This window comes from Astatotilapia calliptera, chromosome 12 (genome assembly GCF_900246225.1).
Source record: "Astatotilapia calliptera chromosome 12, fAstCal1.2, whole genome shotgun sequence".
Taxonomy (NCBI): Eukaryota; Metazoa; Chordata; class Actinopteri; order Cichliformes; family Cichlidae; genus Astatotilapia; species Astatotilapia calliptera.
Window position 1 is genome coordinate 27,491,837 of NC_039313.1, and position 25,816 is coordinate 27,517,652.

The following is a 25,816-nucleotide window of genomic DNA, read 5'->3' on the forward strand; positions in this document are numbered from 1 at the left end:
ACATGCTTGAGGGAAGTTGGGTAAAAAAAAAACTTCCTGTGCAGACTCTTAAAATTGATATTTTAAAAAGGAAGAAGGGGAAAAAAATGAAAAGCTGTTCTGGCTGGCTGCACACACTGCGCTCCAACTAGAGGTAATCTCAGTTAGTTCATTGGAGAGCGAAATGTATTTATTTGCCACAAAGGCTTCATTTCATTGTAATGTTGCCACAGATTGGTAGCTGCACTGTGGGGTGGGTGGGTGTCCAGCCCCTTGGATTATGTTGCTGCTAATGTCTCAAAGGCCTGCTTATAATTCAACTTATGTAGGGTGTCTGGCTTTATTATATCTTACTCTTACTGATTTTTATAATAAAAATAAATGTTGGTATTGTAATCATATTTCTTATTTTAAAGGATGTGTGCTTTAATTGCTTTAATACCAGCTGTATTTTTATTTTTACTAGGATTAAATGGAGGATTTAATTTGGTGTCAGGGACCCCTGATTGTGTTAGGAAAGGTTTGCTCATTGTCCAGTTTGTCTCAAAGAATTAAACTGAAGTCAAATTCCAGTGTGCTTTTTTTTAAAATGTATTTTTTTTTTTATTTATCCCCCCCCTCCCCTTTCCTCCTCAAAATATTTAAAGTATATGAAGCAGTAATGCCAGGAGTCTTCAAAATGTGTTAGATCATATACTGCAAATCCTGCAGGTGTCACCAAAGCTGAAATAGTTTAAAACGATGAAAGAATTTCCCTTTTTTCCCTTTTTGTGTAGTACCACCACCCCCCCCCCCCCCCCACCCCCACAACTTAAGTTCTAGAAAATCTAGTAAGCCTGGAAAACCAAGCTGTTTGACGGTACAAATAACTATTTAATAACAATGGGTGTAAATAATAAGGTGAAAATTGTCCACGCATGAGCACCGCCGCAGAAGTACGTATTACCTATGGATTTTACACAAGGTGTCTGTAAGAGAAGGTTGCATAACAGTGACATCCTGTCATTTTAACCCCTAAGCCTGTTTGCAGCCACAACTGTCCGTCGCAATAGTAGCCAATCAGATGGACGGATATTTCTTTGGGGGCGTTTGCTAAGTTTTTATACGCTTGCGCAATCCTATGTTGTGATTTCTACAGTTGCGAGCAACATGTCTGCATCCGTGGTGCGAGCGACCGTTCGAGCGGTCAGCAAAAGAAAGATACTGGCCACAAAAGCGGCGTTGACACTGGTATGTTAATAATTTTTTGGTTATACATGCATGTGAAGCACTTTATGTGCTGTGAGTACATAGTGCTCGAATAAGGCTGGGGTTAACGGCTGCGTCCGGTATGATGTTAGTTGTGTAAGTTGGCTAAGCTAGCTAATCATCTGTTACACGCAGATCAACTTAATATCAACTTTTCTTGACCCTTATTGTAACGCTGCACTTTTTCATGTTGCGTTGACATTCACAATATTTAGAGTAAACACTGTGGCGGTTCTGCAAGCACGACGTTGGGCTCAGCTAGATGCTAACGCTGATAAGTGGCTAGTCAAGACGCCTTTTGTTAGTGTGCTGCTGAAGTTTCTGTACCTTGACGTTCGTAATATCAAGCAGAGTCACCATTTCAAGTCATACGGTATAAAGTTAAGCTTCTTTTGGGATTTAGAAAAAAAAGTGTCTGGCCTTATTATGTTGTGGATTATGGAGTAAAAGTTGTAACAGGTTTGATTGCAGCCTCAGGTTTGATTATTGAGGCTCGCAAAGAGTTGGCAGCATCGCCAGTGAATAAAAACCACCCCGAATCATATCCCGTATCAGTCCTAAAGAACAGTGGACACATTTCCCATAAGCCAAATGGTAACACTGGTTCGTTTGCTGTGTAAACTCTACATGCTCAGAAAATAGATGGGTCGAGTCTGGTTTCACTGTTTTTGGCCAATAAACTTTAAGTAGTTAACAAATTTTATATTACTTGTAAAATTATTATTTTGAAGTAGTTTTCAAAATAATTGCAATTTTATAGCTATTTAGCTCATGTTCTGGTTTTTGCTTGCATTATATACTGTAACCAAAATCCCCCCAAAGCGGAGGGTGGGTTCCCAGACTAGGTAATTGTACATAAATGTATGACAAATTTAAAGTACCTAGTGTGATATTTAATGTTAATGTAAATAAAATTCTGAGAGTGCACTTGGCGTGTAGTAAGCTCTCAGTACAGGCCAGAGTCATTACTTGTTTTTGTGGGTGGGATGAATATGCTCAGCTATTGGTGTTTCAGCTGATGAGCTCTAGTAACAGTGCTGTTGCAAGATAATGTACTTGCATGGTGGTTTCTGCTGATAACATTAGTGTACTGAAGTGTACTTAAAATAGTGGGACATCCTTCAGTAATGCAATTGCAAATGGTGCCTTACATAAGGGGACTGCCGTTACCCACAAAACCCACTGATAAAGACTGACAAGGAAGTCTGATGTAAGGGAACCTTTGAGATGTGGGCATCCTTGAGTTACTACCACTGCTCTTTACTGTATACATTACTATGGCACGATGAGTTATTTTTAACCTTGTGCTGGTGTGGTAATAAATACACCAGCACAATAAATACACCTATAAGTACATAACTTTGTATTTTAAAAGAACTCTGGGTTGTGACACAGCAACACATGCAGATGATCACAATTTAATGGCGTACAGAAATTGGTATTTTGTGTCACAAATGCCTCCACATTAGAACTCACACACTGGCATTGATACTTTCAGCAACTACTGCTACAGCTGAGGTTGCAGAAGTTCTGGTTATTTTATGACACTGCTGTCCTTTTGGGGGGGGGGGGGGGGGTAAAGAGTGGATTTTATTTCAACAGCAGCTAAACATTATTTTTCTCTGTTGTTTTTAGAAACAATCCTTTGCCAAATGAATTGTTTGCATCTGAATGCAGTGTAAATTGTAGCTGATGCCAGTAACATTTTAACCTTCTATTGCCTCCTTTTAGACTCCAGCAGCAGTGAGCAAGATCAGATTGTTGTTGCAGGACAGACCAGAATATGTAAGTAATGAATATGGCCAATAAAACATCATCCAATTAAGAAGACAAAGCTTCTTTATACATTGATTAAAAGTGTTCCTTTATTATAGCACCAAATAAAATAAAATTCTGTCATATTGATCTAGTCAGTTAGGTAGCAGACAGGGTTGTTAATCAGTTTCAGCTGCTTTGGTGTTAATGAAATTAACAGCAGGTGCACTAGAAGAGCAACAATGAGGCGACTTCCAAATCAGGAATAGTTTTATAGGTGGAGTCCACTGACATTTTTTTCCCCCTCCCGTGTTTTCTGACAATTTTTCACTACTTTTGCATTTGACTAGGGTTAGTGTCACTAGTGGGGAGGTGATGAGGATATACCTGGACCCTCCAGAGGTTGCACAGGTAGTTAAACTCCTCCAGGATGGCACATTAATGTATGCCATTGCAGTGTCTCCCAGCACAGTCTCAAGAGGATTGATAAGATTCTAGGAGAGCTGGACGGGGCCTTAAAAAGTTCTTAACTCATTAGCAATGTGGGTATCTGCTCCTTTGTGCAAGGAGGAACAGATTGAGCATGGCCACAACCCTACAAAATGAGGCCACTGATGTCAATGTCTCTGATCAAACCATCAGAAACAGACTTCATGAGGGTGGACCCAACATCGTCTGTTGGGCGCTGTGCACACTGATTGGCATTTGCAACAGAATAGGAATGCATACCCAATTCCACCCGTGCTTTTCAGTATGTTCATTGAACATATGTACTGATGTAAAAGGGTTTGAGGAAACCATGGAGAGCATTATGCTGCTTTTTTAGCATGTCCGGTTTGGCAGTCAGTTAGTGATTGTCTGGGGAGGCACATCCATCCTAGACTGTCCAGGAGCTCAGTGATGCCCTGTCCAGATCTGGGATAAGATCCCCGGGAGCCTGGCGCGACGTTGTCAAGCATGCATACAAGCTTGCGGGGGCAATACAAACTACTGAGCAGCATTTTGAGTTGCTGCAATGAAATTTCAGCCAAATGGGCTACCCTGCCGCATAACTTTTACACTTTGATATTCAGGGTGTCTTTGAATTCAGTCTTCTGTAGGTTGCTGATTTTCATATCCATCATGTTGTGTGAAATTCTTTTCTTCCTAACACCGCACACAATCCATATCAGTATAGATACACCCCCATCACTAAATGAGCTTTGTCTGTATGGATTAAACAGCAACATGTTCACCTTATTTTTTCATTTGCTAAAGTTTCCTTCTTTTTTTTTAATGAATCATTTGACTTGAAATTAAATTTAAAAATGTTATAAGGAATATCTGTGGGGAGTAGACTACTAATGTCAGCAAATTGGTTTTTGAATTACAGCTCAAACTGTCAGTTATTTAATTAAAACAGGGACATTCAAGCATTCAGAGTGAGCTTTGCCTCTGTAGAAAGTATTATTGCTACCATTAAATTCACAGGAACAAAAGAAGCATTTTGAGATATGAGTAGTGTCAAGACGGTTTACTAATTAAACTGCAACATTTTACTGAGAAGTATAATAATGTTTAAAAATAAAACTATGAAGATGTATTTTTTTTCTTGTATCATTCATCCTTCCTTTAGTGCATATATTACAAAAAATAGGGGGGGGAAGTCTGTTAACATATATCTGGTTCTCCATCAGATTGGTTTGAAGGTTGGGGTGAGAACACGTGGGTGTAATGGGCTGACTTACACACTGGACTACACCAAGGAGAAAGAAAAGTCTGACGAGGAAGTAGTACAGGATGGTAAGCTTTGTTTTATAATGAATCCAAGCTGAGAAAGGACTTTGTTGTAAGACTGATTGTGTTTGCCACACTAGGTTCTTGGGTAAGGTAATTGATTGAAAAAGTTTAAGGTTTTTATGTGTTTCCAGGTTCAGCAAGTGCAATTTTTAAAATGTTCCAGGATTAAAAATAAGATAAAAAAAAAAAACCAAAACTAAATTTAGATGATCTCACATTGAGCTCCCATTTATCTTCTTGGACCCCTCTCGACTCCTTTCAGCATAGTTTGGTTTGTAAGTCTCTCAATGAAAGTCCCATTTTGACCACTTGTACTGTGCACACTCCAATTTCACCACGTACAACTTCTGTTTCAAACCAATCCAAATTTGGTGTGAATAATCATCACACAGACTGTGGTGCATGGCAGCAACTCAGTCATTTACAAAGGATTTATTTTTTCTTTTAGCCATATTAACCTGGGTTAATCTGGTTAACATCAACTCCACAGCTTTCCTTCTTGAGATGCAGGGAAATCTACATTAGGTTAAGTTGAGCATTTTCAGAAGACCATTTCTGTAACATTATCACAGATTGTACTATTTGTGTTTCACTGCCTGTAAACAATCCAACCCTAAACTTCTTAGATAGGGGCCGACCATAAGGCTGTAACCTGATAGTAGTGATGACATTGTTCTGACCTTTTTTCAGGTGTAAGAGTGTTTATAGCGAAGAAGGCCCAGCTGACCCTTCTGGGAACTGAGATGGACTTTGTGGAGTCAAAGCTGTCTAGTGAATTTGTCTTCAACAACCCTAACATCAAAGGCACATGTGGTTGTGGAGAAAGCTTCAACATATGAGCACTATGGAGCCTCAGTCCCCCTTCCCTGCTCCAGACCCTGTCTCACTGATAAAGACTGACAAGGAAGTCTGATGTAAGGGAACCTTTGAGATGTGGGCATCCTTGAGTTACTACCACTGCTCTCCTGCAAACCACTCGTGCATATGTAGTCATGAAATCCATGTATGCATATTGATGCTTAGAAGATTGTAATGCAATTGATGTAGTCAGAACCATCTTGACAAAAACGATTTTTAGGTTCAGATACCTCTGATGTAGACAACTGTTTATACTCGGCTCTGCAACTTTAAAAAAAAAAATCTCTTAGGACCTCAAAAGAAATGACTTTTTAGGTTAAAGCTATGTTATTTCATAAATTCAGTCAGGTCCTGCCATGGCTTGTGTGAGGAGAAAATGATACATGTCCTGAGAACATGTTCACTAAAGCTGAGATCAGATGGGATTTACACTGTTAAACAAAAGGATGACGCATGATGTTTCAACGTTTGAATCTGTCCTCCAAAACTTGCAGAAAGCCAACAATCAGCTGTTTGACAAACACGCCTTTAAGGTGTGCTATTATCCAGGGTCATGTACCAGTAGTATGCAGAAGTGGAAGAGCTTGAGTGTCTTGAAACTGTTTTATCAGTTTGTAAAAGCTTTTTGAAAAGTATGTATTTATCTCTGTGTGTAAATAACTAAGATTTTAAATCCCTTGAACAACAACAATATACGCACAAAAAAACCCGCACAAAATATGCATCCCTCAAGTGAAACATGAGGTTTCTGTTTTTTCTTTTTGCTTGATGAAAGCCAGGATTTTGTTTGTATAGATGCTCTTAAGATTTGTAACCTGTGCAATATGTCAGTGTATATATGAAAGAAGATTAAATGGATCACACCGCAGCCTGTGCTTCATGTTCTGTTTGCATGTAGGACTCTGACCACCTGTTACTGTCAGAATCATCACAGTTGTCATGGAGATGTGATTCTGTGTCACTGCTGTGCCACAGAGTCCAGTTACTTGAGCCTGCTGCCCACCTGCCTTTGGCCTTTTTTTGCCTACATTTTGTAGCCAGGCTGGAGACAGAGAGGGAGGTACTGTCATTGTGAAAGATTCAACTCTATTTTAGAGCTTTAACAGTGAAATGATGCAATTTCAGTTCACTTTATTGTTGCTTATATTGTAGGTGTTCTACAGTCATGGACAGTCAAAACAAGGATGGCAGCAGAGAGTCTTATGAGCTCAAGGTATTAAAAATCAGTATGTGTAGAAAGATTGCCTTTTTATCTAGTTCTAGTTTCCCCTGATTTCTCTGAGGTGTTTCCCAAACACCAGCATCAGTCCATGATTTTTCATTAACCATTGCCAAATCTAAATGGTCCTAGTCTTAAGTGTTACTTAAAATAACATGAACACTGAAAGAATTTCTGAAACTCATCAGGAAACAACTGCTCTTTGTCAGAAAGACTCAAGAACAGCTCCCAGTAAAGTTCTACATCACAAATGAATTGGAACAGTAGCTGGGCTAGGCTCTAGCTATGGGTCATGAATGATGGCTGAAATATTTCATTGCCTTGTGCATTTTTTTTTGTGAAACCCCTCATGTACCAGTGTCTTCTGTGTGTCTTAGATTTCAGAGTTATTAAAGGGTTTAGCTGAGAGGAAAACATCACCCAATGAGAGCATTCATGCTAACATCAGCCTCTCCATCACAGAGCCAGGAACTTCTTACAACCATGGGAACTTCAGATCTAGAGCTGTCCTCCCTAAAAAACTCTGTCAGCTGTCCACGTGTCAGTATGAGAGGCAAGATCATCTGAGAGAAAGCTTCAGTGCTCCGGTACTCGTTCTTGCCTGCATCCCTGCATCTCAGGCGGGACAAAAGCAACCCACGTTATCATTCCCAGATCCAGTCCTCTTTGCACACCTGGTGGAAAAATCAGAGATCTTTGCCTCTGACTCAGAACAGCTTGAAAAGCAAGAGATATATCCGTACATCCTAGGAGTGCAGGCTTGGAGGAAACGGGAGCAACGTGAACCACAATGTCTGCTGCCTAAACAGTTTCCCCAAACTGGTCAGTAAACAGTTGTAGCTGCAACTGTCACATGTAGGTTAGGGTGAACTAGGCTGAACAAGTTCACTGCTCTTAACTGCTCTAAGGTTGAATAGTAGCCATGGCTATTATGCAGTTACAGCTTAGTTAAGTGTGTTATATATCAGTATTAGTTGGGTGGACATCTAGATTTTGAGTATTCCATTTTTTAATGAAAAACTGCAGGAGAGCAGTTTTTATAACTTTCCATACACTGACATACATTTGGTTAGCCACAAACCTAGGCAAAGATGCATACTTTATTGAAACTGACAAAAGAATATCTAAGATCTGAAAACTAGTTTCTCATGGATTTTTCATGAGCAAATATTTGTTGAAAATCATAATAAATGATAATAAATGTGAGATGTTAAAATGTTTGTAAATTCCCAGTGAGATTAAGAATGGGAGATGATTCACATGATGGAACTCCAGACTTATCAAAAAATTGGAAAATTTTTTAATAAAAATTGGAAATATTTTGATACATATAATTACTAGATCAGCGATAGATCCTTCACTGACTGTTGCTTCATCCTGGTTCAGGGACAACCAACAAATGGTTCTTCAAGGATTTACTGGACCTCCAGAGGAAGCTGTTTTTGGGTGCCTCAAAGAAATCTGGAGCCCTGAGGAAATCTCAGACACCTTGGAAAACTTCACACCACCAGTCAGAATGTTCTTCTTTAATGCTTAGGAAAGTTCAAGACTGACAGAAGAAATAAACTGCAAATGAAACTAGCACTAACACTCAGTGGCAGAGTGGTCATTGAGGCAAGAAATGTATAATTACGTGTCAGAATGGTACCATGTTCCATAAAGCATTCTGAGACTTGAAAAGCATAGTCCTAATAATATGAAATATCCACTAAAATCATTATTAGATATGCAGGGAATAAAGTTAGATATTTTTTTCACCCAAAAAGTAAAAATAAAATATGCAGATTTATAAAGACATCTCAGCACAAACATGTTTCTTATTGTTTCATGCAAAAATAATTTTTAAGTGTTTAGTGGCCAGGTTAATATGTCAAACAACAAAAACAGACATGGATTATATACTCAAATGCATCTTTTTCTGTGTATGACATTGTGAAACTGGCAAGGTTTACTTGTTACTTTTCAGCCAAGGCTTCAAAGGTTCTAATGAGAGCTCCAATAACAGTTAATTGTACCGGAGGTGGCGAGAGATCAAGCTGTGCAGATCTTGTGTAAAGTGGCGTACCTCAGCATTGTCTCCCTGTTTACCTTCCTCAAGAGTGGCTTCTTAATACTCACCTGTCACCTGAGAATGTTTCTGGGTCTTTTTGTTTTTTTGTTGTTGTTTTTTTAGCCCTGCTTCTTTTTGTCCTCCATTTGTCCGTTATTTTAAGCACAGTACACACCACACCAATATATGCCACATTTTTAGCTAATAGTTCTTCAGGAATCAACTTTTTGGTGAATAAGTAATATTACACTGACTATCAATCTGTATTATCGTTTATGTTTTTGCAGATTTAACTAATGAATTGGAAACAAGTTATGTACTTTTACAGTAGGCTGCTAATAACAAAGAACCTAAAGATACAATTTAAAACTGTACTTATCTATTGTATGTAGAAGCAAATTACTTTTTTCATCCATTTTTATATATTTGAATGATTCATAGGTCAGTGTTTAGTGGTTTGAAAACATTAGTAATAAAAAGAAAACTGAAAATGGTCAGATTTATCAGCTTGACTGAAAATGTGTGGCAATATCTAAATAACATTTCTGAAAGACTTTCAGAAAGTTTGATAATGATAGATCCATTCTCTTCCACTTATCTGGACTCAACAGACTTGCTCATAAGACACAAATTTTGAGCATAGTGACTCTTTTCACTTGGCACAGAGGCAACAGCTTACTAACATTAACCTGACGAGGAAATAGAAACAATTTTAGCTTTTACAAGGTCACCCAGTCCTGGTTAATTACAGGTAATGATGTTGAGTCTCTCTCACTCTTACACACACACACACACACACACACACACACATAAATGACGCAAAGCAAAACAAATCGCCCATCATTTCCTACATGCCAACCCACCAGGTCTAGTGGTGTATAACAGTCTTTTCATGTCAGACCTGCAGAGAATCCATCGACAGCAGTGCTGCACCTTGGTTTAGAACGCAAAGAGAGGAGCACTGCCGAAGCAAATAAGCACATCACAGGTAAGAGAAGCTTATTGTTAAAAAAAAATCACTAAATTTGCTTATATATTAGTTTATCTTTACTTGATGCCATACAGTCCTGTCCAATTATTTTCAGTTTTCTAAAAATAAATACAAATGTATAAAAGTATCTCAAATGTCAAAACATGTCATCTAATACTTTTGTTAAACCACCTAAATTGAAGCTGATAGTTTTCATTCACGTCTTGGTTATTTGATTTAAAATCTCTGTTGTCTTTGTTCTTTTGCGTTTCTTGCACTCTGCTTTTATATTGAGAATTATACACTGATATGTTTATATTTATTGCAGAAATATCATTGGCTTTGATGCGTGAAGATGATGGTGGAATCAGACTCTGATCACGGTCCAGAGTGTTTGTCTGTATGCAACAAGTCTGCAACTCTGACAGGCCAAGGGCCACCGGTGCTGGTTAATGCCTGGCTGGTCCCCACTTTCTTTGGCTTCATCATGCTGGTCGGTCTAGTTGGGAACTCTTTAGTGATCCATGTTATCACCAGAAGATGAAGACTGTTGCCAATTTCTTTATAGGTAAATATCTCTGAAACACTGCAGTTTTTAGAAAGAAGCTCTCATATGTTTGCTTGTTTTAACTGTTCCATGAAATGTTTTATTTTTTCAAATGTAAATAAAACAAAAATTTGTTTAACATATGATTGAATAAAAAAACAAAACAGTAACTCTGCTGTTCTGTCCCTTTGATTCCTTTAATTTAAATATTTACCATGAAAAGCCATTAACAATGAAATAAAAATAAATGCTAAGACATGTAAAAGACTTCTTCAGCAAGTGAGATACACTACACAGAAACTATGACAGGCTGGAAAAATGAGAGTGGCAACAGAATTGAAACAGAATATCAGTCACCATTAACTGTTCAACATTAATGATGTTAATGACTTCAACAGATGTTAATTCAAACACCATGTAAGTGTTCTGCAATAATAATATAATTGAAAAGTCCAGTGAGACATTAGCTCATTATACAAAGTACATCAGATAACTAATGTGCAGCTTCCAAATAATGCAAAAAAAAAAAAGAGAAAGAAAAATACTGAAAAAAAAAATACTTTTTTGAATTTACACTTATAAAAATAAAAAAAAATTTGCACTTTGATAGCTGGTACACAATATCAGTTTAATAATTGGCTAAAATTAAAATACTGCTAATAAAAAAGCACTGCCATAACATCCAGGTTAACATCAAATTAATAAAAATAATAAATAAGGCTGTCAAAGTTACATTAAAAATTCCTGGTTTATGTCCTTTGTGTTGCTCATGCAGTTGAAATTTCTGTGAAAGATAAGTCTTCCTTGACAGATTTTTCAAGTTTAAAAGTTCTTTACTTACACAAGCTGATGAGGAGCACAGCTTCATGCCTGTTAGTTCAACTTCCTTCTGTCTTTGAAAAATGCCCAGAATCACCACTGAATGAATACCCATAACTATCAGTTATGTAGCATAGCCATCCAGTCTCTTTGGCAATGGCATTACTATCCCTAGACATCCCCAACTTTCTAAGACACATCAGATGATTACACATGAGGCCTCTGATTAAACTACATAAGTAAATCATAGCTGTAAATAAGGTTATACCACTTGAACCACTTGTTAAGAAACATCCTGCCATATAACCCCCATTTGTGCAGCATAGCACAGCTCAATCAGCTTGTGGCACTGCTGTGTTTTTTTTAAAGCCTGGGTTGCTTTGATGGCAGCATTCGGCTCCTTTTTTGGGGTTGTATATTTTTCCCGTTCTTCCTGACAATACCCCATAGATCCTGTGAGGCCAGTTAGGCCAGGTCAGGCCAGTTATCTATCAAATCAAGCAGTAATAACATGGTCAGCATGTTATGTTATTAGATGTTTAGTACTGTGGGCAGGTGCTGCTCGAAAAGGAAAACTGGATCTCCATAATGCTTGTTAGCAGATCAAAGAATGAAATGTTCTTCTGGCTGAGACCAGCTACAACATCAGAAGACGACATAGCATGCTGAACACCTTGGTTTCTGGGCCTCTCTACTCTTCCTCCAGACTCTAGGACCTTGATTTCCAAATAAAATGCCAAATTTACCTTCATCTGAAAAGAAGACTGTCACATTGAGCAAAGGTCTATTTAGTGCCCAGATAAGCTCCTCGATATTACAGGGAGTGCAGAATTATTAGGCAAGTTGTATTTTTGAGGAATAATTATATTATTGAACAACAACCATGTTCTCAATGAACCCAAAAAACTCATTAATATCAAAGCTGAATGCTTTTGAAAGTAGTTTGTAGTTTGTTTTTAGTTTTAGCTATTTTAGGGGGATATCTGTGTGTGCAGGTGACTATTACTGTGCATAATTATTAGGCAACTTAACAAAAAACAAATATATACCCATTTCAATTATTTATTTTTACCAGTGACACCAATATAACATCTCCACATTCACAAATATACATTTCTGACATTCAAAAACAAATCAGTGACTAATATAGCCACCTTTCTTTGCAAGGACACTCAAAAGCCTGCCATCCATGGATTCTGTCTGTGTTTTGATCTGTTCACCATCAACATTGCGTGCAGCAGCAACCACAGCCTCCCAGACACTGTTCAGAGAGGTGTACTGTTTTCCCTCCTTGTAAATCTCACATTTGATGATGGACCACAGGTTCTCAATGGGGTTCAGATCAGGTGAACAAGGTGGCCATGTCATTAGTTTTTCTTCTTTTATACCCTTTCTTGCCAGCCACGCTGTGGAGTACTTGGACGTGAGTGATGGAGCATTGTCCTGCATGAAAATCATGTTTTTCTTGAAGGATGCAGACTTCTTCCTGTACCACCTTCTTCAAGGTGTCTTCCAGAAACTGGCAGTAGGACTGGGAGTTGAGCTTGACTCCATCCTCAACCCGAAAAGGCCCCACAAGCTCATCTTTGATGATACCAGCCCAAACCAGTACTCCACCTCCACCTTGCTGGCGTCTGAGTCGGACTGGAGCTCTCTGCCCTTTACCAATCCAGCCACGGGCCCATCCATCTGGCCCATCAAGACTCACTCTCATTTCATCAGTCCATAAAACCTTAGAAAAATCAGTCTTGACGTTTCAGCTTGTGTGTCTTGTTCAGTGGTGGTCGTCTTTCAGCCTTTCTTACCTTGGCCATGTCTCTGAGTATTGCACACCGTGTGCTTTTGGACATTCCAGTGATGTTGCAGCTCTGAAATATGGCCAAACTGGTGGCAAGTGGCATCTTGGCAGCTGCACGCTTGACTTTTCTCAGTTCATGGGCAGTTATTTTGCGCCTTGGTTTTTCCACACGCTTCTTGCGACCCTGTTGACTATTTTGAATGAAACGCTTGATTGTTCGGTGATCACGCTTCAGAAGCTTTGCAATTTTGAGACTGCTGCATCCCTCTGCAAGATATCTCACTATTTTTGACTTTTCTGAGCCTGTCAAGTCCTTCTTTTGACCCATTTTGCCAAAGGAAAGGACGTTGCCTAATAATTATGCACACCTGATATAGGGTGTTGATGTCATTAGACCACACCCCTTCTCATTACAGAGATGCACATCACCTAATATGCTTAATTGGTAGTAGGCTTTCGAGCCTATACAGCTTGGAGTAAGACAACATGCATGAAGAGGATGATGTGGACAAAATACTCATTTGCCTAATAATTCTGCACTCCCTGTATGAACACAAATACTCAAAATTCCCAACACATTAATTGCATATATTTCTCGTAGTTTCACTTTCTACAAGATATAACACAATAAAATACACCAGACACCACAGATTTAAAAATGTTTTGTTGCACAGTGATAGTAACACCAAATCCACACTTTTAAGCTTAAACTTCAAAACTTACATTTTAACTACTGATTTTATCTATTGTTCTGATTTTATCTGTTTTGATTTTTTTTTACATACTGTTTTGTTTGTTTGTTATTTAGTTAGTTTGTTTGTTTGCTTGTTTTAATCAATTTTAAATCATGCTTTTTATTTGTTTTTGTTTCTAATGTCTCTGTAAAGCACTTTGAACCACCTTGTTGTTGAATTGTGCTATACAAATAAACTTGCCTTGCCTTGCCTAGTAACAGACATACCTTGTGTTCCTGGTTTTCAGGTGACTGCACAGGCGACATGTGTCACTCTGTCAGCAATGAGTGTCGACTGCTGCTACGTGACTTTGTACCCTCTGCAATCTCTGAGACATCGGACGCCTCGGAGGGCTCTGGCCATCTCCCTGTCTATCTGAATAGGTATCATACAAACATACCATGCACACATGTGCACCCACATCACAAATAGGACTCTAGTTATTTAATCCATGAATTTAATGGACAATTAATTATCCAATAATTGATGTGTGCTTGTTTTTCTGTCTATAAACACCATTCTCAAAAAGTTTTTAATTAATTCTGATAAAACTTTGTCAAAAAGTTTTATAATTTAGGACCCCAAAACATCTTATAGGATAGAAAAGAATGAAAATATACTACGGGAAAGAGATGACCTATTATCCATTATCTTCTCCTATATAAGGTTTGTGTAATCAAAACAAACATCTGCTACACTTATAGGATTTTACTTGGATTACAAACATCTTAAAGTACATTTCAAAGAACAAATACAACAAAATGAATATACACAAAATGCAGTACTGTTCCCTCAAAGGTAAATCCTGTCCAGAGAGTGAGCTGCCTTCGCGAAGGTTTGCACTTCTCTGAGTGCTTCTTGTTATTTTTTATTTGCCACAGTATAAGAAGGAAAACTACATGCCATGTCCCCTCTTCTGTCCATCCCTGTCGCTGGAGGTGGGATACTGCTGGTTCGGTCCTCAGACATACTGCAATGATGTTTTTCCCTCTGCCCATCTCCAGAGAGCTTTCACCATCTACAGCTTTCTAGCTGTCTACCTCTTACCCCTGCTTACCATCACTGTGTGTTATGCCATCATGCTCAAGCGGATGGGCCAGCCCAGCATGAATCCCATTGGCAGTGGCTACCAAGTAGGAAATTATTTATTTTTCACATATTAAATCCACAGAGAATTTCAAATATTCCTTTTAATTACAAAGACTTGGCAATGCCTCCTTTATTCCAGTTAAATCGTGCAGTAGCAGTATGGGCGCGAGTCTCTCGCATGGTGGTGGTGATGGTGTCTCTATTCCTCGTCTGTTGGGGGCCGATCCAGGTTTGCATCCTCCTGCAAGCTTTTGGCCTCCAGAGTTACATCCTATATAAGGTGATCTCTTTTATTACTGATTAGATGGTCATCGTTTCATTTTTGTTTTATATGTAACACCAGCTCAATACAATAAATGCAAAATCAATATCCTACAGTATTAAAAAGAAAACCCAAACAACCAGCTGTCAAGCAGGGTGATGGGGAGGAAGAGCTCCCTTTTAACAGGAAGACCGCAATTTTTTTTATTGTTGTCAAGGTTTTGGGAAAACTACAACTACAAAACTATTACTCAGATGTTTGGTTATCCCATTGAAGTTTGTTGTTGTGAAAATATCTAGCAAGAAATGACAAGAAGATCCAGATGTAGGGAAGTTTGCAAAACCCCTAACAGGTGTCATCGCTGGTGCAGCTAACCCTTGGCTCCTCGCTAGAACCTCAGAACAAAGTCAAATACACCCAGAATTTACTTTTTTTTTCTCAGGATCTATGTCTATCAAATGCCAGGGGTGGGGAGTGCTAGGGAGTGTCATTTTCAGGGTGTCACTAGGTGAGTATACAGTCTTAGTGTAGCTCTTAAAGGTGTGACAGTGAACAAAAGTACTGTGATGACAGAAACCGATGCTGTCGCTTTAAAAACAGCGACAGCGTTCGATTATTTTCATCTGCCACAGGTTTCTTCCTGTTAAGACGGAGTTTTTCCTTCCAATAGTCCAACATTATTGTAGGTTCTTTACAATATTAAGCACCTTGAGCTGACTGGTGTTGTGATTTGAATTGAAAAACTTGAAAATCGAGTGCGCCTTAATTTTGCATTCACAGCTGAAGATTTGGGGTCACTGCATGTCTTGCTCCAACTCCTCTGTAAACCCGTTTGTGTATGCTTTCACGGGCAACAACTTTAGAAAGGCTTTCAAGCATGCCTTCCCTGCCATTTTGCTGTGGCGCTCAAGAGGGAGAGTCAGAGTGGGAAACACAGACGCAGAGGAAGGAGTAGAGACGGATCATCAGGCACCCAAAGGAGAAGCAGAGATGCACTTTCTTTCATCTGGCCCCTAAAGGCCATGCTGAGCATTTGGACACGGTGCACTCATTGTTTATTTATACTTTCTCCTGAGATGAGAGCAGTCTGATCACTGTAGTGTATGTTTGCTTGGACATGCACACACCCACACACACACACTGAAACATTGTATAATTCCATGTGATCTCTAAAAAGGGACAAACCGGTCAAGCGAGTCTCGTGTGTTTCACGAGCTGCTGAAATACAATTATCTCTGTCACGCTTTTCTAAGTTACGGTTAAATTAATGCTGTCAGCCTGACTGCTAGAGCTTCTGGTTTTACCTTTGTTACAACTTCGTAGAAAAAAACCCAAACTGTGCCAACAGCAACTGCAATGGACTATTTCCATTTGATAGAAAATTGTCTTGCTGAATCTTTGGTAACACAACACTCTGTGCAATACTGTGCAGTAAACACTCAAACTGACTCAATTTAGTCTGTTGTGCTTACATTTTCAAACGTTTGTTTACTTTCATCTCATCTTTTTTAAAAATGCTCATGTTCACACTTCCACCTTTGACTGTGGGAAATGTTGTTATTTTGAGGACAAATATATAACAAATACATATCAGTCTGCGTTTGAGTTTGGTTAGGATTAAGAAGAGATCAAAGTTTAGATTCAAATAGTGAAAACCGTGTCTTTTTTGTCAATTGTGTGTGACAAGGTGGTACAGTGTGCAGCTACTGGTGAGAGTGACTTCAGACGAAGGGCATTTACGTCTTTACGTCCATCCTTACAGAGAGCAGACACTGTGGGATGTTCATTTTCTCTATCATTGCAGATATTAGACAGAATCAAATCTGAAGGAAAACACAATATGTTGCGTTTGTTTGCTCGGATATATTATATTTTGTTTTTTTTCCACGATGCTACCCTATGTAGTCTCTTTTGATGTTGACTTTTTGAGGAAGCAGCTGTGAGCGCATGTGACTTGTCTCCATTAAACCCCGTTAATATTCTGCTCTTCAGATGTTTTGCTGTTGTGGGGGGAAATAATCTGTTCAGTGGTATTTATAAGTGGAAAGTGTGTTTTTCTCCTTCTATAGTGTGCAGTTAGACACAATACATCAAAATAGGAAAAAAATAGAACGCTGAAACATAGTTCTATGAAAAGTAATCAGAAGCTATCAGGATAATAAGGAAACATTTGATCAAAATGTGTCTAAATGTTGAAACTCTTTCTTTCTTATCCAGGCACAGACACAATATGAGAGGTTCCATATAAGCTCTATGGGATGTTGTTATTCCTCCTCTTCTCAATGCCATAACTTTGCAGAATCAATTCATGCTGGCAAGCAATATTCCAAATTCCTGCAGCATTGATTAATTGATCATTGAATAAACAGGATACTGCGAAAGAGCAACCAGTGCTCTTCCTGCTATACGTGTAAAGTGCTTTCAAATTACTTGAGACTTGGAAGTTTTGCTCGCTCACATTTTCGGTGGCGTGACGGTGCACTCAGCCAGTCACGTGACAACGGGTCCTAGTTTGGGTCCTGGTGGTGCCTTCAAGTGCTGCCAAGTAAGTAAGTAACTTCGTTGGCGTGAACTGGTCAAAAAAAAAAAGAAAGGCAAGTGTAAGATCAATGTATAGTTTATTATATATGTGAAATAATTGAAATGAGGAAAAAAATAATTTGATCTCAGTTAAGAAGTTTCTGCATGATCTAATTTAATAAATAATTTAAGTTAAATATTTTACAATGTTGTAAATCTTTTAAAATCAAGTTGTTACGGTACTTAAGATCAAAGGGAAAACAGTCTGGGAAAATTTCACAGTAGTTATTTCACAATAGTTTAAATATAATAACACTAACCCAGAGTACTCTTACTCTAATATTGACTTAGGGGAACATTTGAGTACAAGGTGCTTTGAGAACAATGTTTAATTATGCTTTCAATTTAAAACAGGAGCAACAGAGGGTTTTTTTATATATAAAATAATTGTTTAATATTTGAATTGGAGCTTATCCACTCGGACAGCCTAAAAGGTTAATCCGCCTGTTTGAACGATTGACAATAACTACTAAAAAATAATTATAATCAGTAATTACTGGAGTTAACGTTTTCCAAAAACGCTGCGTCCATATGATCAGAATCAACTTTTTGAGGATTTGAGGATGCATCATGCATTAATACTCCCTTACTTGGTCAACTATGCATTGTAACCTAGATCGCATGACTCTATTTTGTCAATTGAGGCTACAAATTTACGTGGCGTTCCCAAACGCAACATGCTATATACATAACTGGCATCCAAGCCAACCAGTGCTCGAGGAGGAGAGCAAAGACACGGCCGAAGCTGAGGCTTTCACAGCGCTGAATCTGGTAGAGACAGCAGGCAGGGACAGCATCCACCAGCCGGAGTTTCGAGCTCGCTTTACACCATGGAACACAAACAAACCATCAACTTTGGAGCCGGACCTGCAAAACTTCCCCCCTCTGTAAGTTGGTATCGCTCTCTTGCTTGTGTAACGTTAATAATGTGCAGAAAAAAAGCGAGCTAATTGCAAACTGCTTTAAAGCAAATTGCCACTTTATAATTTGTTTAACCGCAGGCGGGTCGCGGACGCGATGGCCTAATTTTCCTTTCATTTTCGTAAAGAGAGACACTGTATGATGAAAAGGACTTTGGTTTAATGCCATTGTCAGCTTGGCATTTGTCAACAGTGTGTTGAGTTGCATCAGCCTCATTCATTCATGTGGAAACCTGCTCCTTTGTGGTTCACTGGCAGAGGCAGAGAGAACCTCTAGATGGCAGAAGAAACACGCTTAGATGAGAACAAATCACAGCTCCCAGATAACACTGACGCCTCCCGCGAGGTCTTTTTGGTTGACTGCAGACTTAATGTACTCTGAGTGGTTTGTACTGCTGCCTGCGGGGCTTTGTAGAGCCCAATAAACCCAATGAACTGTAAGGATTTAGTCATGAGGCGTTTAAATGGTCAAAACAAAATAAAAAATTGTGAAACGGAAAGAGACTGACAAGTAAACTCACCGGTGTACAGTCGCAATGCTGATTATCGACTGTTTTAGTGCTTAGGCAAGTTTGTTTTTTGCTATTTTGCAGCCCACCAAGATTTTGGCTTTCCAACATTTTTTCAAAATGTGGTTTAATTTACTCATGCTTAAAAACACTGGAGTTTATCAAATGGCCAGAAACAGCATATATACAAAACACATGTACAAACTTCTCTTAGCAGTGACTCTGCATTAGTCATTTACTAAAAGCCCTTTTTCTAGACTAGAAAAACCTTAATGTGATAGCAAAGTTTACGTTTAGGAGCATCAGTTGGTCATTGTATGATTTTTATTTTTATTTTTTATTTTTTAGGTCAAATAAGATTTGTGGAGCTAAAATGTGTATTCATTAGTTATTAATAGCAGTCCTATTTATAAGATAGTGATCAGAGGTGCAACACATTTTTAATTTTAATTTACAAACCAACATGTTGGTTAGTAACAAAGACCAAAAACATCTATGTGGTTTCATTAACAGCTGTTTTCTTGTTGCAGTCCAAACTTTATTTTTAGTGCAATGAAAAAAAAAACGTGTTCAGCTACCATCATAGTTTCTGAAGAGATATCCAAAAGTTGATTCTGTTCATCTGGACGTAGCGTTTTGTGGGAGAAACGTTTCGTCACTCATCCAAGCGACTTCTTCAGTCTTAGCTGACTGCAGGTTTCCCCAAATCTTATAAAGATTATGCTTTATAAGATTTATACTAAGATCTTACTAAGATCTTACTAAGATTATACTAAGATTAAGGAACTGACCTCCCAGCCCATTGTTCCTCAGTGGGCTGGTTTCAGTCATTATGCAAATGTACTGTTTGGGGAAGTTTGGGGAGAATGAAGAAGTCATTTGGATGAGTGACGAAACGTTTCTCCCACAAAACGCTACGTCCAGATGAACAGTATCAACTTTTGGAGATCTACTTTCCTGGATGATTGAGAATGCATCAAGACGTTTTGAAGAGATACTTACACGATGTGTTGCAGGTGCTGCTTCAAGCTCAGAATGAGCTCCTAAACTACAGCGGCACTGGCATCAGTGTCCTCGGTGAGTAGAAAAACAGATCAGTACACAAACATGTTAATGTATTGTCTCTAGATTTTTCAGTAAAGGATGACTCTGTTGAGATGGATCCTTTGTGACCTCTTGTTAATTGTGGCCTGTAGCTGACATTTCATACAGAGTGTGTGTTTACTGTACTGTGTCCAGATTAATAAACCTTGAGAGATTTCCATACGTCCAGATATTTCATAGCTGATCACTGCTTCCTCAGTCTCTGGAATCTGTGAAATATTAAACATCACAAATATCACATTTTCATCAAAGGTGTGTGTACGTCATATACAGTGAAATAAAATCCCCCAAAATGTTCTTTTTGTACTAGAGATGAGTCACCGATCATCAGACTTCAATAAAATTATCAACAAAACAGAGAGCCTCCTGCGAGAGCTGTTGTAAGTAACTTTTGTTGCTCTGTTGTGTTTCTTCAGATATGCTGCACTATAATCACGTCTCCTAACAAAGGTGTTCATTTTTTTTCTTGTAGTTTCAGCTGACAGTACATAACGTGTTGTAATCATAGTCAGACTTCTTTTAATGCATAAACACTCGTACCCTTTTTTCCTCTTTTGTACAACAGCGCTAATGACAGGCAAACCGGTCAAACGAGATGGTTGTGCACCTTTTCTTCGAAGTTATTCTTAGACAGTCACATTGCTGTCAATCTGATGGAGGCAGAGATGTACAAGAGATAGCTGCATATTTTACCTATCACATTTAAACCACACTAGTGTCTCAGCTGAGTAAAGAGATGCTTTTTGCTTTCAAACTGTACCTTTGCTTGGTTTAAGAATCAGACTTCCTGTAAGTTTACATCTGCACGTGATTATGTCTGGATTGCCTTTAACACACACTGGTATTTTTTTTTTTCTCAGAAATATTCCAGACAACTACAAGGTGCTGTTCCTGCAGGGTGGTGGGTCTGGACAGTTCAGCAGTGTTCCTCTCAACCTGATTGGTCTTAAGGAGGATAGGTGTGCCGATTACCTGGTGACGGGCACGTGGTCGGCCAAAGCAGCAAAGGAAGCGGAAAAATATGGCAAAGTGAATGTTGTTCACCCAAAACTGGATAGTTACACGAGTAAGTGTGCAGACTGGCAAGTTTTTTCTTTTATTTATTTTTTCCTGCCATGACATTAAAACAGGAAAAAAAGGAAAAACTAGTATAAGCTGAAATAGTCAGTAATTGTTATTCTGACTGCATCAGGACAGTGAGTCTACAAAATCTGGCTGTGTACCCGGGCGGTTGCATAATAAACAATAGAGCCAAGCACCAGTGAAAGACTCTGGTATGCAAGTGGTCATTTCCACATGGTTGGGCGTAATATTTAGAATCAACGCTACGGTGCTTTGAATTACAGTACTGTGCAAAAGTCTTAAGCCACCCTTCATTTCTTTATATTTTGTGCCAGGAAAACAGACTTTCTTCTAATTTTTTGCAGCGGTTTTGAGAAGTAGTTTTTCAGGCTTTCTGAAGGTCTTTCAAAGGTTTTTTTTTTTTTTAAATTGGCGACTTTTTCACTTATTTTCAATTCAGTTACTCCACCTGACCATTTTTAGAGGCGTTAATCATTCAAACTTTAAAAAAGCCATGTAACTCCAGGGATTAACCAGTGTTGCGTCTACACAAAGTAGTAAAAGCTGACAAAGAACAATTTTAATTGAATTATATTTAGACTCTATCTGCATATTGCAAACATACATTTTCTCCCGTTTCTTTAATTGAATCTATGGGAAAAAACAAAGATAACATGACCTTCTTGGGGACACTCCCATATGGCTTAAAATCTGGGACTCTCCACCAATTGCTGTCAGAGCTGAAGAAGCTTCTCCGATGAGAGGTGAAACATCTTCAAGGAAACTTAAATAAGTCCAGAAGATTTTCTTTCCGAACTCCTTAGACTACGATGACCTGGATGAGTGAGAATCTTCACAGACAAAGATAACACTGTTTGACAGATGTAAAATTGTATTTTTGCACCAGTAAGCTGATTCCCAAAGTGCTATTATATTGTTATGTCTCGCTACCAATATAGATATTGGCATATCTCGGTATGGTGTGCAGTGTGTCCTTTAAAAAATTTGAGGAAACTGGAAAAATCTAGGAAAAGAAGTAAGAGGCCTAAAAATTATCTACAGCAGCAAAATAGTATCTGAAAGTCATGACCTCAATAAATGGCAGAAAATCAAACAAAAACCTGAAACGAGGTTCAAGAGATACATCTGGCCCTTCAGCTGATCACTGTTCACCAAAGCATCATCAGAAATGGATACAGTGGAAAGGTAGTTTTCATTTTTCAGCATGGCAGTATTCCCAAACACACATTATTGAAGCAGTGTGGAATCACCTTGAAAGTGAGCAAAATAAAAGGCAGCCAACATCCAAAAAAGAGTTTTGGATGTCCTTCAGGAAACCTGGAGAACTATACCTGAAGACTACTTGAAAAAATTACAAGAAAGCTTGCCTAAGAGCCTTCTTACCTGATACGACTTTCTTCACATTATGCTATCGCCATGAAGTTTTATTTTAAGTTTTTGATTGCTCTCACTGTGCTGCTAGCATGGCTATAGATGCTTTGTTAAGTCTTGTTTTGATTTTATTATGCTGGGTTTTGTGTGTGTAGAAATCCCTGACCCCAGCAGCTGGACCCTGAACCCCTCAGCCTCCTACGTGTACTACTGCTCCAATGAGACAGTCCATGGTGTTGAATATAACTTTACCCCAGAAACAAATGGGGTGGTCTTGGTGAGCGACATGTCCTCCAACTTCCTGTCCCGACCTGTGGACGTCTCTAAGGTGAGCTGGAAAAATGCGACTGAAAAATGTATATATTTAACTCTTGTGCCTCTGGGACCCTGTTCTTAAATATGTATTTAAGTTCTGTATTGCCATATTGGCTACCGGGGAATTTTGAGTGGGGAACATGTCCAAAAGTTCTTAGCTTCTTTTTGAACTTATAAGTTCCCTCTCGCCAAATCAAAGGCATTTTTTTTGTCTCAAAGTAGACCCGTAGTTGTAGGCAAGGCTGTATTTATTGTGCTCTCCTGCAATCTGCAGTTTGGGCTCATTTTCGCTGGGGCTCAGAAGAATGTGGGCTGTGCCGGTGTAACCGTGGTCATTGTGCGGGAGGACTTGTTAGGTCACGCTCTGAAAGAGTGTCCCATTGTCCTGGACTACAAGGTCCAGGCTGAGATGAACTCCCTGTACAACACACCCCCATGTTTCAGGTAAAAACTCACCAGTGTAAGAAGTTAATCTTTATCCTCCAGACTGAAGATGATCAATATGTCAATTTGTCACAAACTTTAATCTTTTTCGTCACTGGGTTCAGCATCTACATCATGAGCCTGGTTCTGGAGTGGATAAAGAACAATGGCGGCAGTGCTGCCATGGAGATGCTCAACAAGCAGAAGTCCTCCATGATTTATGACATCATCAATGCTTCTAATGGTTTCTATGTGTAAGTATCACATCGGCATTTAAATACGAGAATTCAGAGGAAAAAGCAAAATGATAATGAACAAATGGGTCAGGAAGTAAAACTCTACCAAACCTACATATTAGGAGTGCAATAAGGAGTTCAACCCAGAGCTGTGTGCTGTGTTGTTACGCCCCGAGTCTAGGCATGTAGAGACGCACATAAGATTTGAGGAGAGAGAAGCAAGTACCCACCCTGGGTCCCAAACCTAACATCCGAAACCGGCTACGAGTAAAAAAAAAGGTGCTTTTCTTTAATGTCAGGAAGCATAGCTCCAGGGTCAACCCAGGCCAAAATAATAAACAAAACCAACTAAGTCCTGCCAGAGGAAACTAACTAAACCCTAAGAACGAAACAAAACAAACAAATGACAATACTATCCCTCGCTTCCTAGTCCAGAAACAGGAGAAAACTGTTCAAAAGAAAAGGCGGCTCACCCCTTCAGCTTCAGCCTATGCACGCATAAGCACTGAGTTTACCCACAAGCATGCTTACACAGATACAAAGTAACCCAAAAAGTTGGAAACCAGGGCCAGGTCCATGTCTGCAGTCAAAAACTGCTCGCTCGCTTCTCTCTCTCCCGGCAGCTGTCAGAGCGGCTTTTTGAACGCAGTCACGTGCTCCATGGTCCAATCAGCAGCTCACTACTCTTCATTAGGGGAAGGATCTGCAGAGAGTCTTAAGACACAGTAAAGAGACAGAAACACAGCAGCTCACACAGACTTCTTATGGCCACGAGCTGTAACATGTGTCCACCTGCTCAGGTGTCCTGTAGACACAGCCTGTCGGAGCCGGATGAATGTACCATTTCGTGTGGGGAAGAAAGAGGGAGATGAAGCCTTGGAAAAGGAGTTTCTGGATGGTGCTTCCAAACGTGGAATGATCTCACTGAAAGGACACAGGTTCGTTTGACAAACATTTTGTGTGTATAGTGTTGCTCAATTAAATCTGATTTTTAGATGTAGATTTTGCAACCTAGTAGAATTAATTTCCCTTTTAAGGTTATAGAAACAGGGTGGCACATTGGTTAGTGCTGGTGCTTGGGACCTGGACTAACTGACAATTCAAAATTGGTGGTTGGTGTGAATATGATTTGAATGGTTCTCTGTATTGGCCCTGTAATAGACTGGTGATCTGTCCACGGTAAAGCCTGACTCTTACCTCATAACTACTAGGATGGATCAAGCAGACCCCATGGATGGAAGTGGAAACAATAACTTTAGCCAGGAGCACAGATGTTGGATTTGCTTTGTAATTTTGTAAAGACAGAGAAGGCAGAGTACGAAACACACTTTTTTTTTTTTTTTCTCACCCTGCAGGTCAGTTGGAGGAATTCGCGCATCACTTTACAACGCTGTAACACTGGAGGACACTAAAGCACTCGCTGACTACATGAAGGAGTTCCTCAAAGATCACCAATGAAGCCTCTCCTACTGAATGCTGCCTGATCCCAGAGGGGCAGTTTCATTATGTTAATACAGTTTTTCAAAGAGGGAAAAAAACAACAACTTGTAACTCTTCTTTTAATCTCGTTGAGATCCACGTTGGATTTGAAAGTTGCACCTTTTTACATGCCTTTTATAACAACCTGGCATTGTTCCTAATAAGCTACTGCCTTTGCTAGTTATATATGTATGTAACATAGCCAGTAAACGAATTAAAAATAGTAATTCTAACAGGACTTATATGTGTAAATGTTCTAGGTGAATCTTGTTATTTGTAAAACCTGTACTTAAATTCCAGTAAAAATTAACTTGACATTACTTTCATTTTGCAGTTGTTGTTTATTTTTTTTAAGCTACTTTTTTTTTAAACTGCTTTGCATTGCTGATGTTTTTTCTGTTTGATGAATGTTCAGGGGAGAAAGCAGAAACAGAAAATTTGGGTACATAAAGCAAATTAACCTTTTGCATATCTAAAAAGTTTTAACCAGGGGCAGCCTATATCTTTTTACACTTCATCAGTGAGAGATTAAGGAGAAAAAATGATATCATAAACACACATAAGCTATATTAGCCAGGAAAGAATCAGCTGTGAATCACCCCTGCAGTGAAATGAGGTGTGCTCTGGTGCAACAGACTTAACATTTTCAGTCAAACAGTGCAGTAAAAGTTTAACCTTGCAACAATTTA

At 38.9% G+C, this 25,816-nt stretch overlaps 4 protein-coding genes across 4 annotated transcripts; all 4 read left to right on the top strand.

Annotated features, from left to right (window-relative positions):
- Positions 1–1,094: 1,094 nt before the first annotated feature.
- Positions 1,095–6,487, top strand: isca1 (iron-sulfur cluster assembly 1). The gene is made up of 4 exons (XM_026188344.1): positions 1,095–1,209; positions 2,959–3,012; positions 4,659–4,764; positions 5,452–6,487. Exons 1-4 carry the CDS (start codon positions 1,129–1,131, stop codon positions 5,598–5,600), a joined length of 390 nt encoding a protein of 129 aa, XP_026044129.1. The 5' UTR covers positions 1,095–1,128; the 3' UTR covers positions 5,601–6,487.
- Positions 6,488–6,536: 49 nt separating this feature from the next.
- LOC113034054 (uncharacterized) lies at positions 6,537–9,071 on the top strand. Its single transcript, XM_026188343.1, has 4 exons — positions 6,537–6,679; positions 6,772–6,832; positions 7,216–7,660; positions 8,225–9,071. Exons 2-4 carry the CDS (start codon positions 6,785–6,787, stop codon positions 8,389–8,391), a joined length of 660 nt encoding a protein of 219 aa, XP_026044128.1. The 5' UTR covers positions 6,537–6,679; positions 6,772–6,784; the 3' UTR covers positions 8,392–9,071.
- Positions 9,072–10,723: 1,652 nt separating this feature from the next.
- Positions 10,724–16,124, top strand: LOC113033700 (G-protein coupled receptor 54). The gene is given in 6 exon segments (XM_075410388.1): positions 10,724–10,732; positions 14,004–14,139; positions 14,647–14,686; positions 14,688–14,889; positions 14,985–15,125; positions 15,888–16,124. Coding segments are annotated over 6 exon segments (765 nt in total).
- Positions 16,125–18,372: 2,248 nt separating this feature from the next.
- psat1 (phosphoserine aminotransferase 1) lies at positions 18,373–25,447 on the top strand. The gene is made up of 9 exons (XM_026188781.1): positions 18,373–18,574; positions 20,133–20,193; positions 20,531–20,600; positions 21,081–21,286; positions 22,830–23,002; positions 23,264–23,433; positions 23,538–23,666; positions 24,449–24,586; positions 25,004–25,447. Exons 1-9 carry the CDS (start codon positions 18,518–18,520, stop codon positions 25,104–25,106), a joined length of 1,107 nt encoding a protein of 368 aa, XP_026044566.1. The 5' UTR covers positions 18,373–18,517; the 3' UTR covers positions 25,107–25,447.
- Positions 25,448–25,816: the final 369 nt, after the last annotated feature.

What these genes read in the sequence shown, in the direction of transcription:
- isca1 (XM_026188344.1), top strand. Translation starts at nt 1,129, where the DNA reads ATGTCTGCATCCGTGGTGCGAGCGACCGTTCGAGCGGTCAGCAAAAGA. An exon ending in TGCAGGACAGACCAGAATAT is followed by an intron (nt 3,013 to 4,658) that starts GTAAGTAATGAA and finishes GTTCTCCATCAG; the next exon opens with ATTGGTTTGAAGGTTGGGGT. An exon ending in CGAGGAAGTAGTACAGGATG is followed by an intron (nt 4,765 to 5,451) that starts GTAAGCTTTGTT and finishes ACCTTTTTTCAG; the next exon opens with GTGTAAGAGTGTTTATAGCG.
- LOC113034054 (XM_026188343.1), top strand. Translation starts at nt 6,785, where the DNA reads ATGGACAGTCAAAACAAGGATGGCAGCAGAGAGTCTTATGAGCTCAAG. An exon ending in GAGAGTCTTATGAGCTCAAG is followed by an intron (nt 6,833 to 7,215) that starts GTATTAAAAATC and finishes TGTGTGTCTTAG; the next exon opens with ATTTCAGAGTTATTAAAGGG. An exon ending in TAAACAGTTTCCCCAAACTG is followed by an intron (nt 7,661 to 8,224) that starts GTCAGTAAACAG and finishes ATCCTGGTTCAG; the next exon opens with GGACAACCAACAAATGGTTC.
- psat1 (XM_026188781.1), top strand. Translation starts at nt 18,518, where the DNA reads ATGGAACACAAACAAACCATCAACTTTGGAGCCGGACCTGCAAAACTT. An exon ending in AGCCTCCTGCGAGAGCTGTT is followed by an intron (nt 20,601 to 21,080) that starts GTAAGTAACTTT and finishes TTTTTTTCTCAG; the next exon opens with AAATATTCCAGACAACTACA. An exon ending in GACCTGTGGACGTCTCTAAG is followed by an intron (nt 23,003 to 23,263) that starts GTGAGCTGGAAA and finishes TGCAATCTGCAG; the next exon opens with TTTGGGCTCATTTTCGCTGG.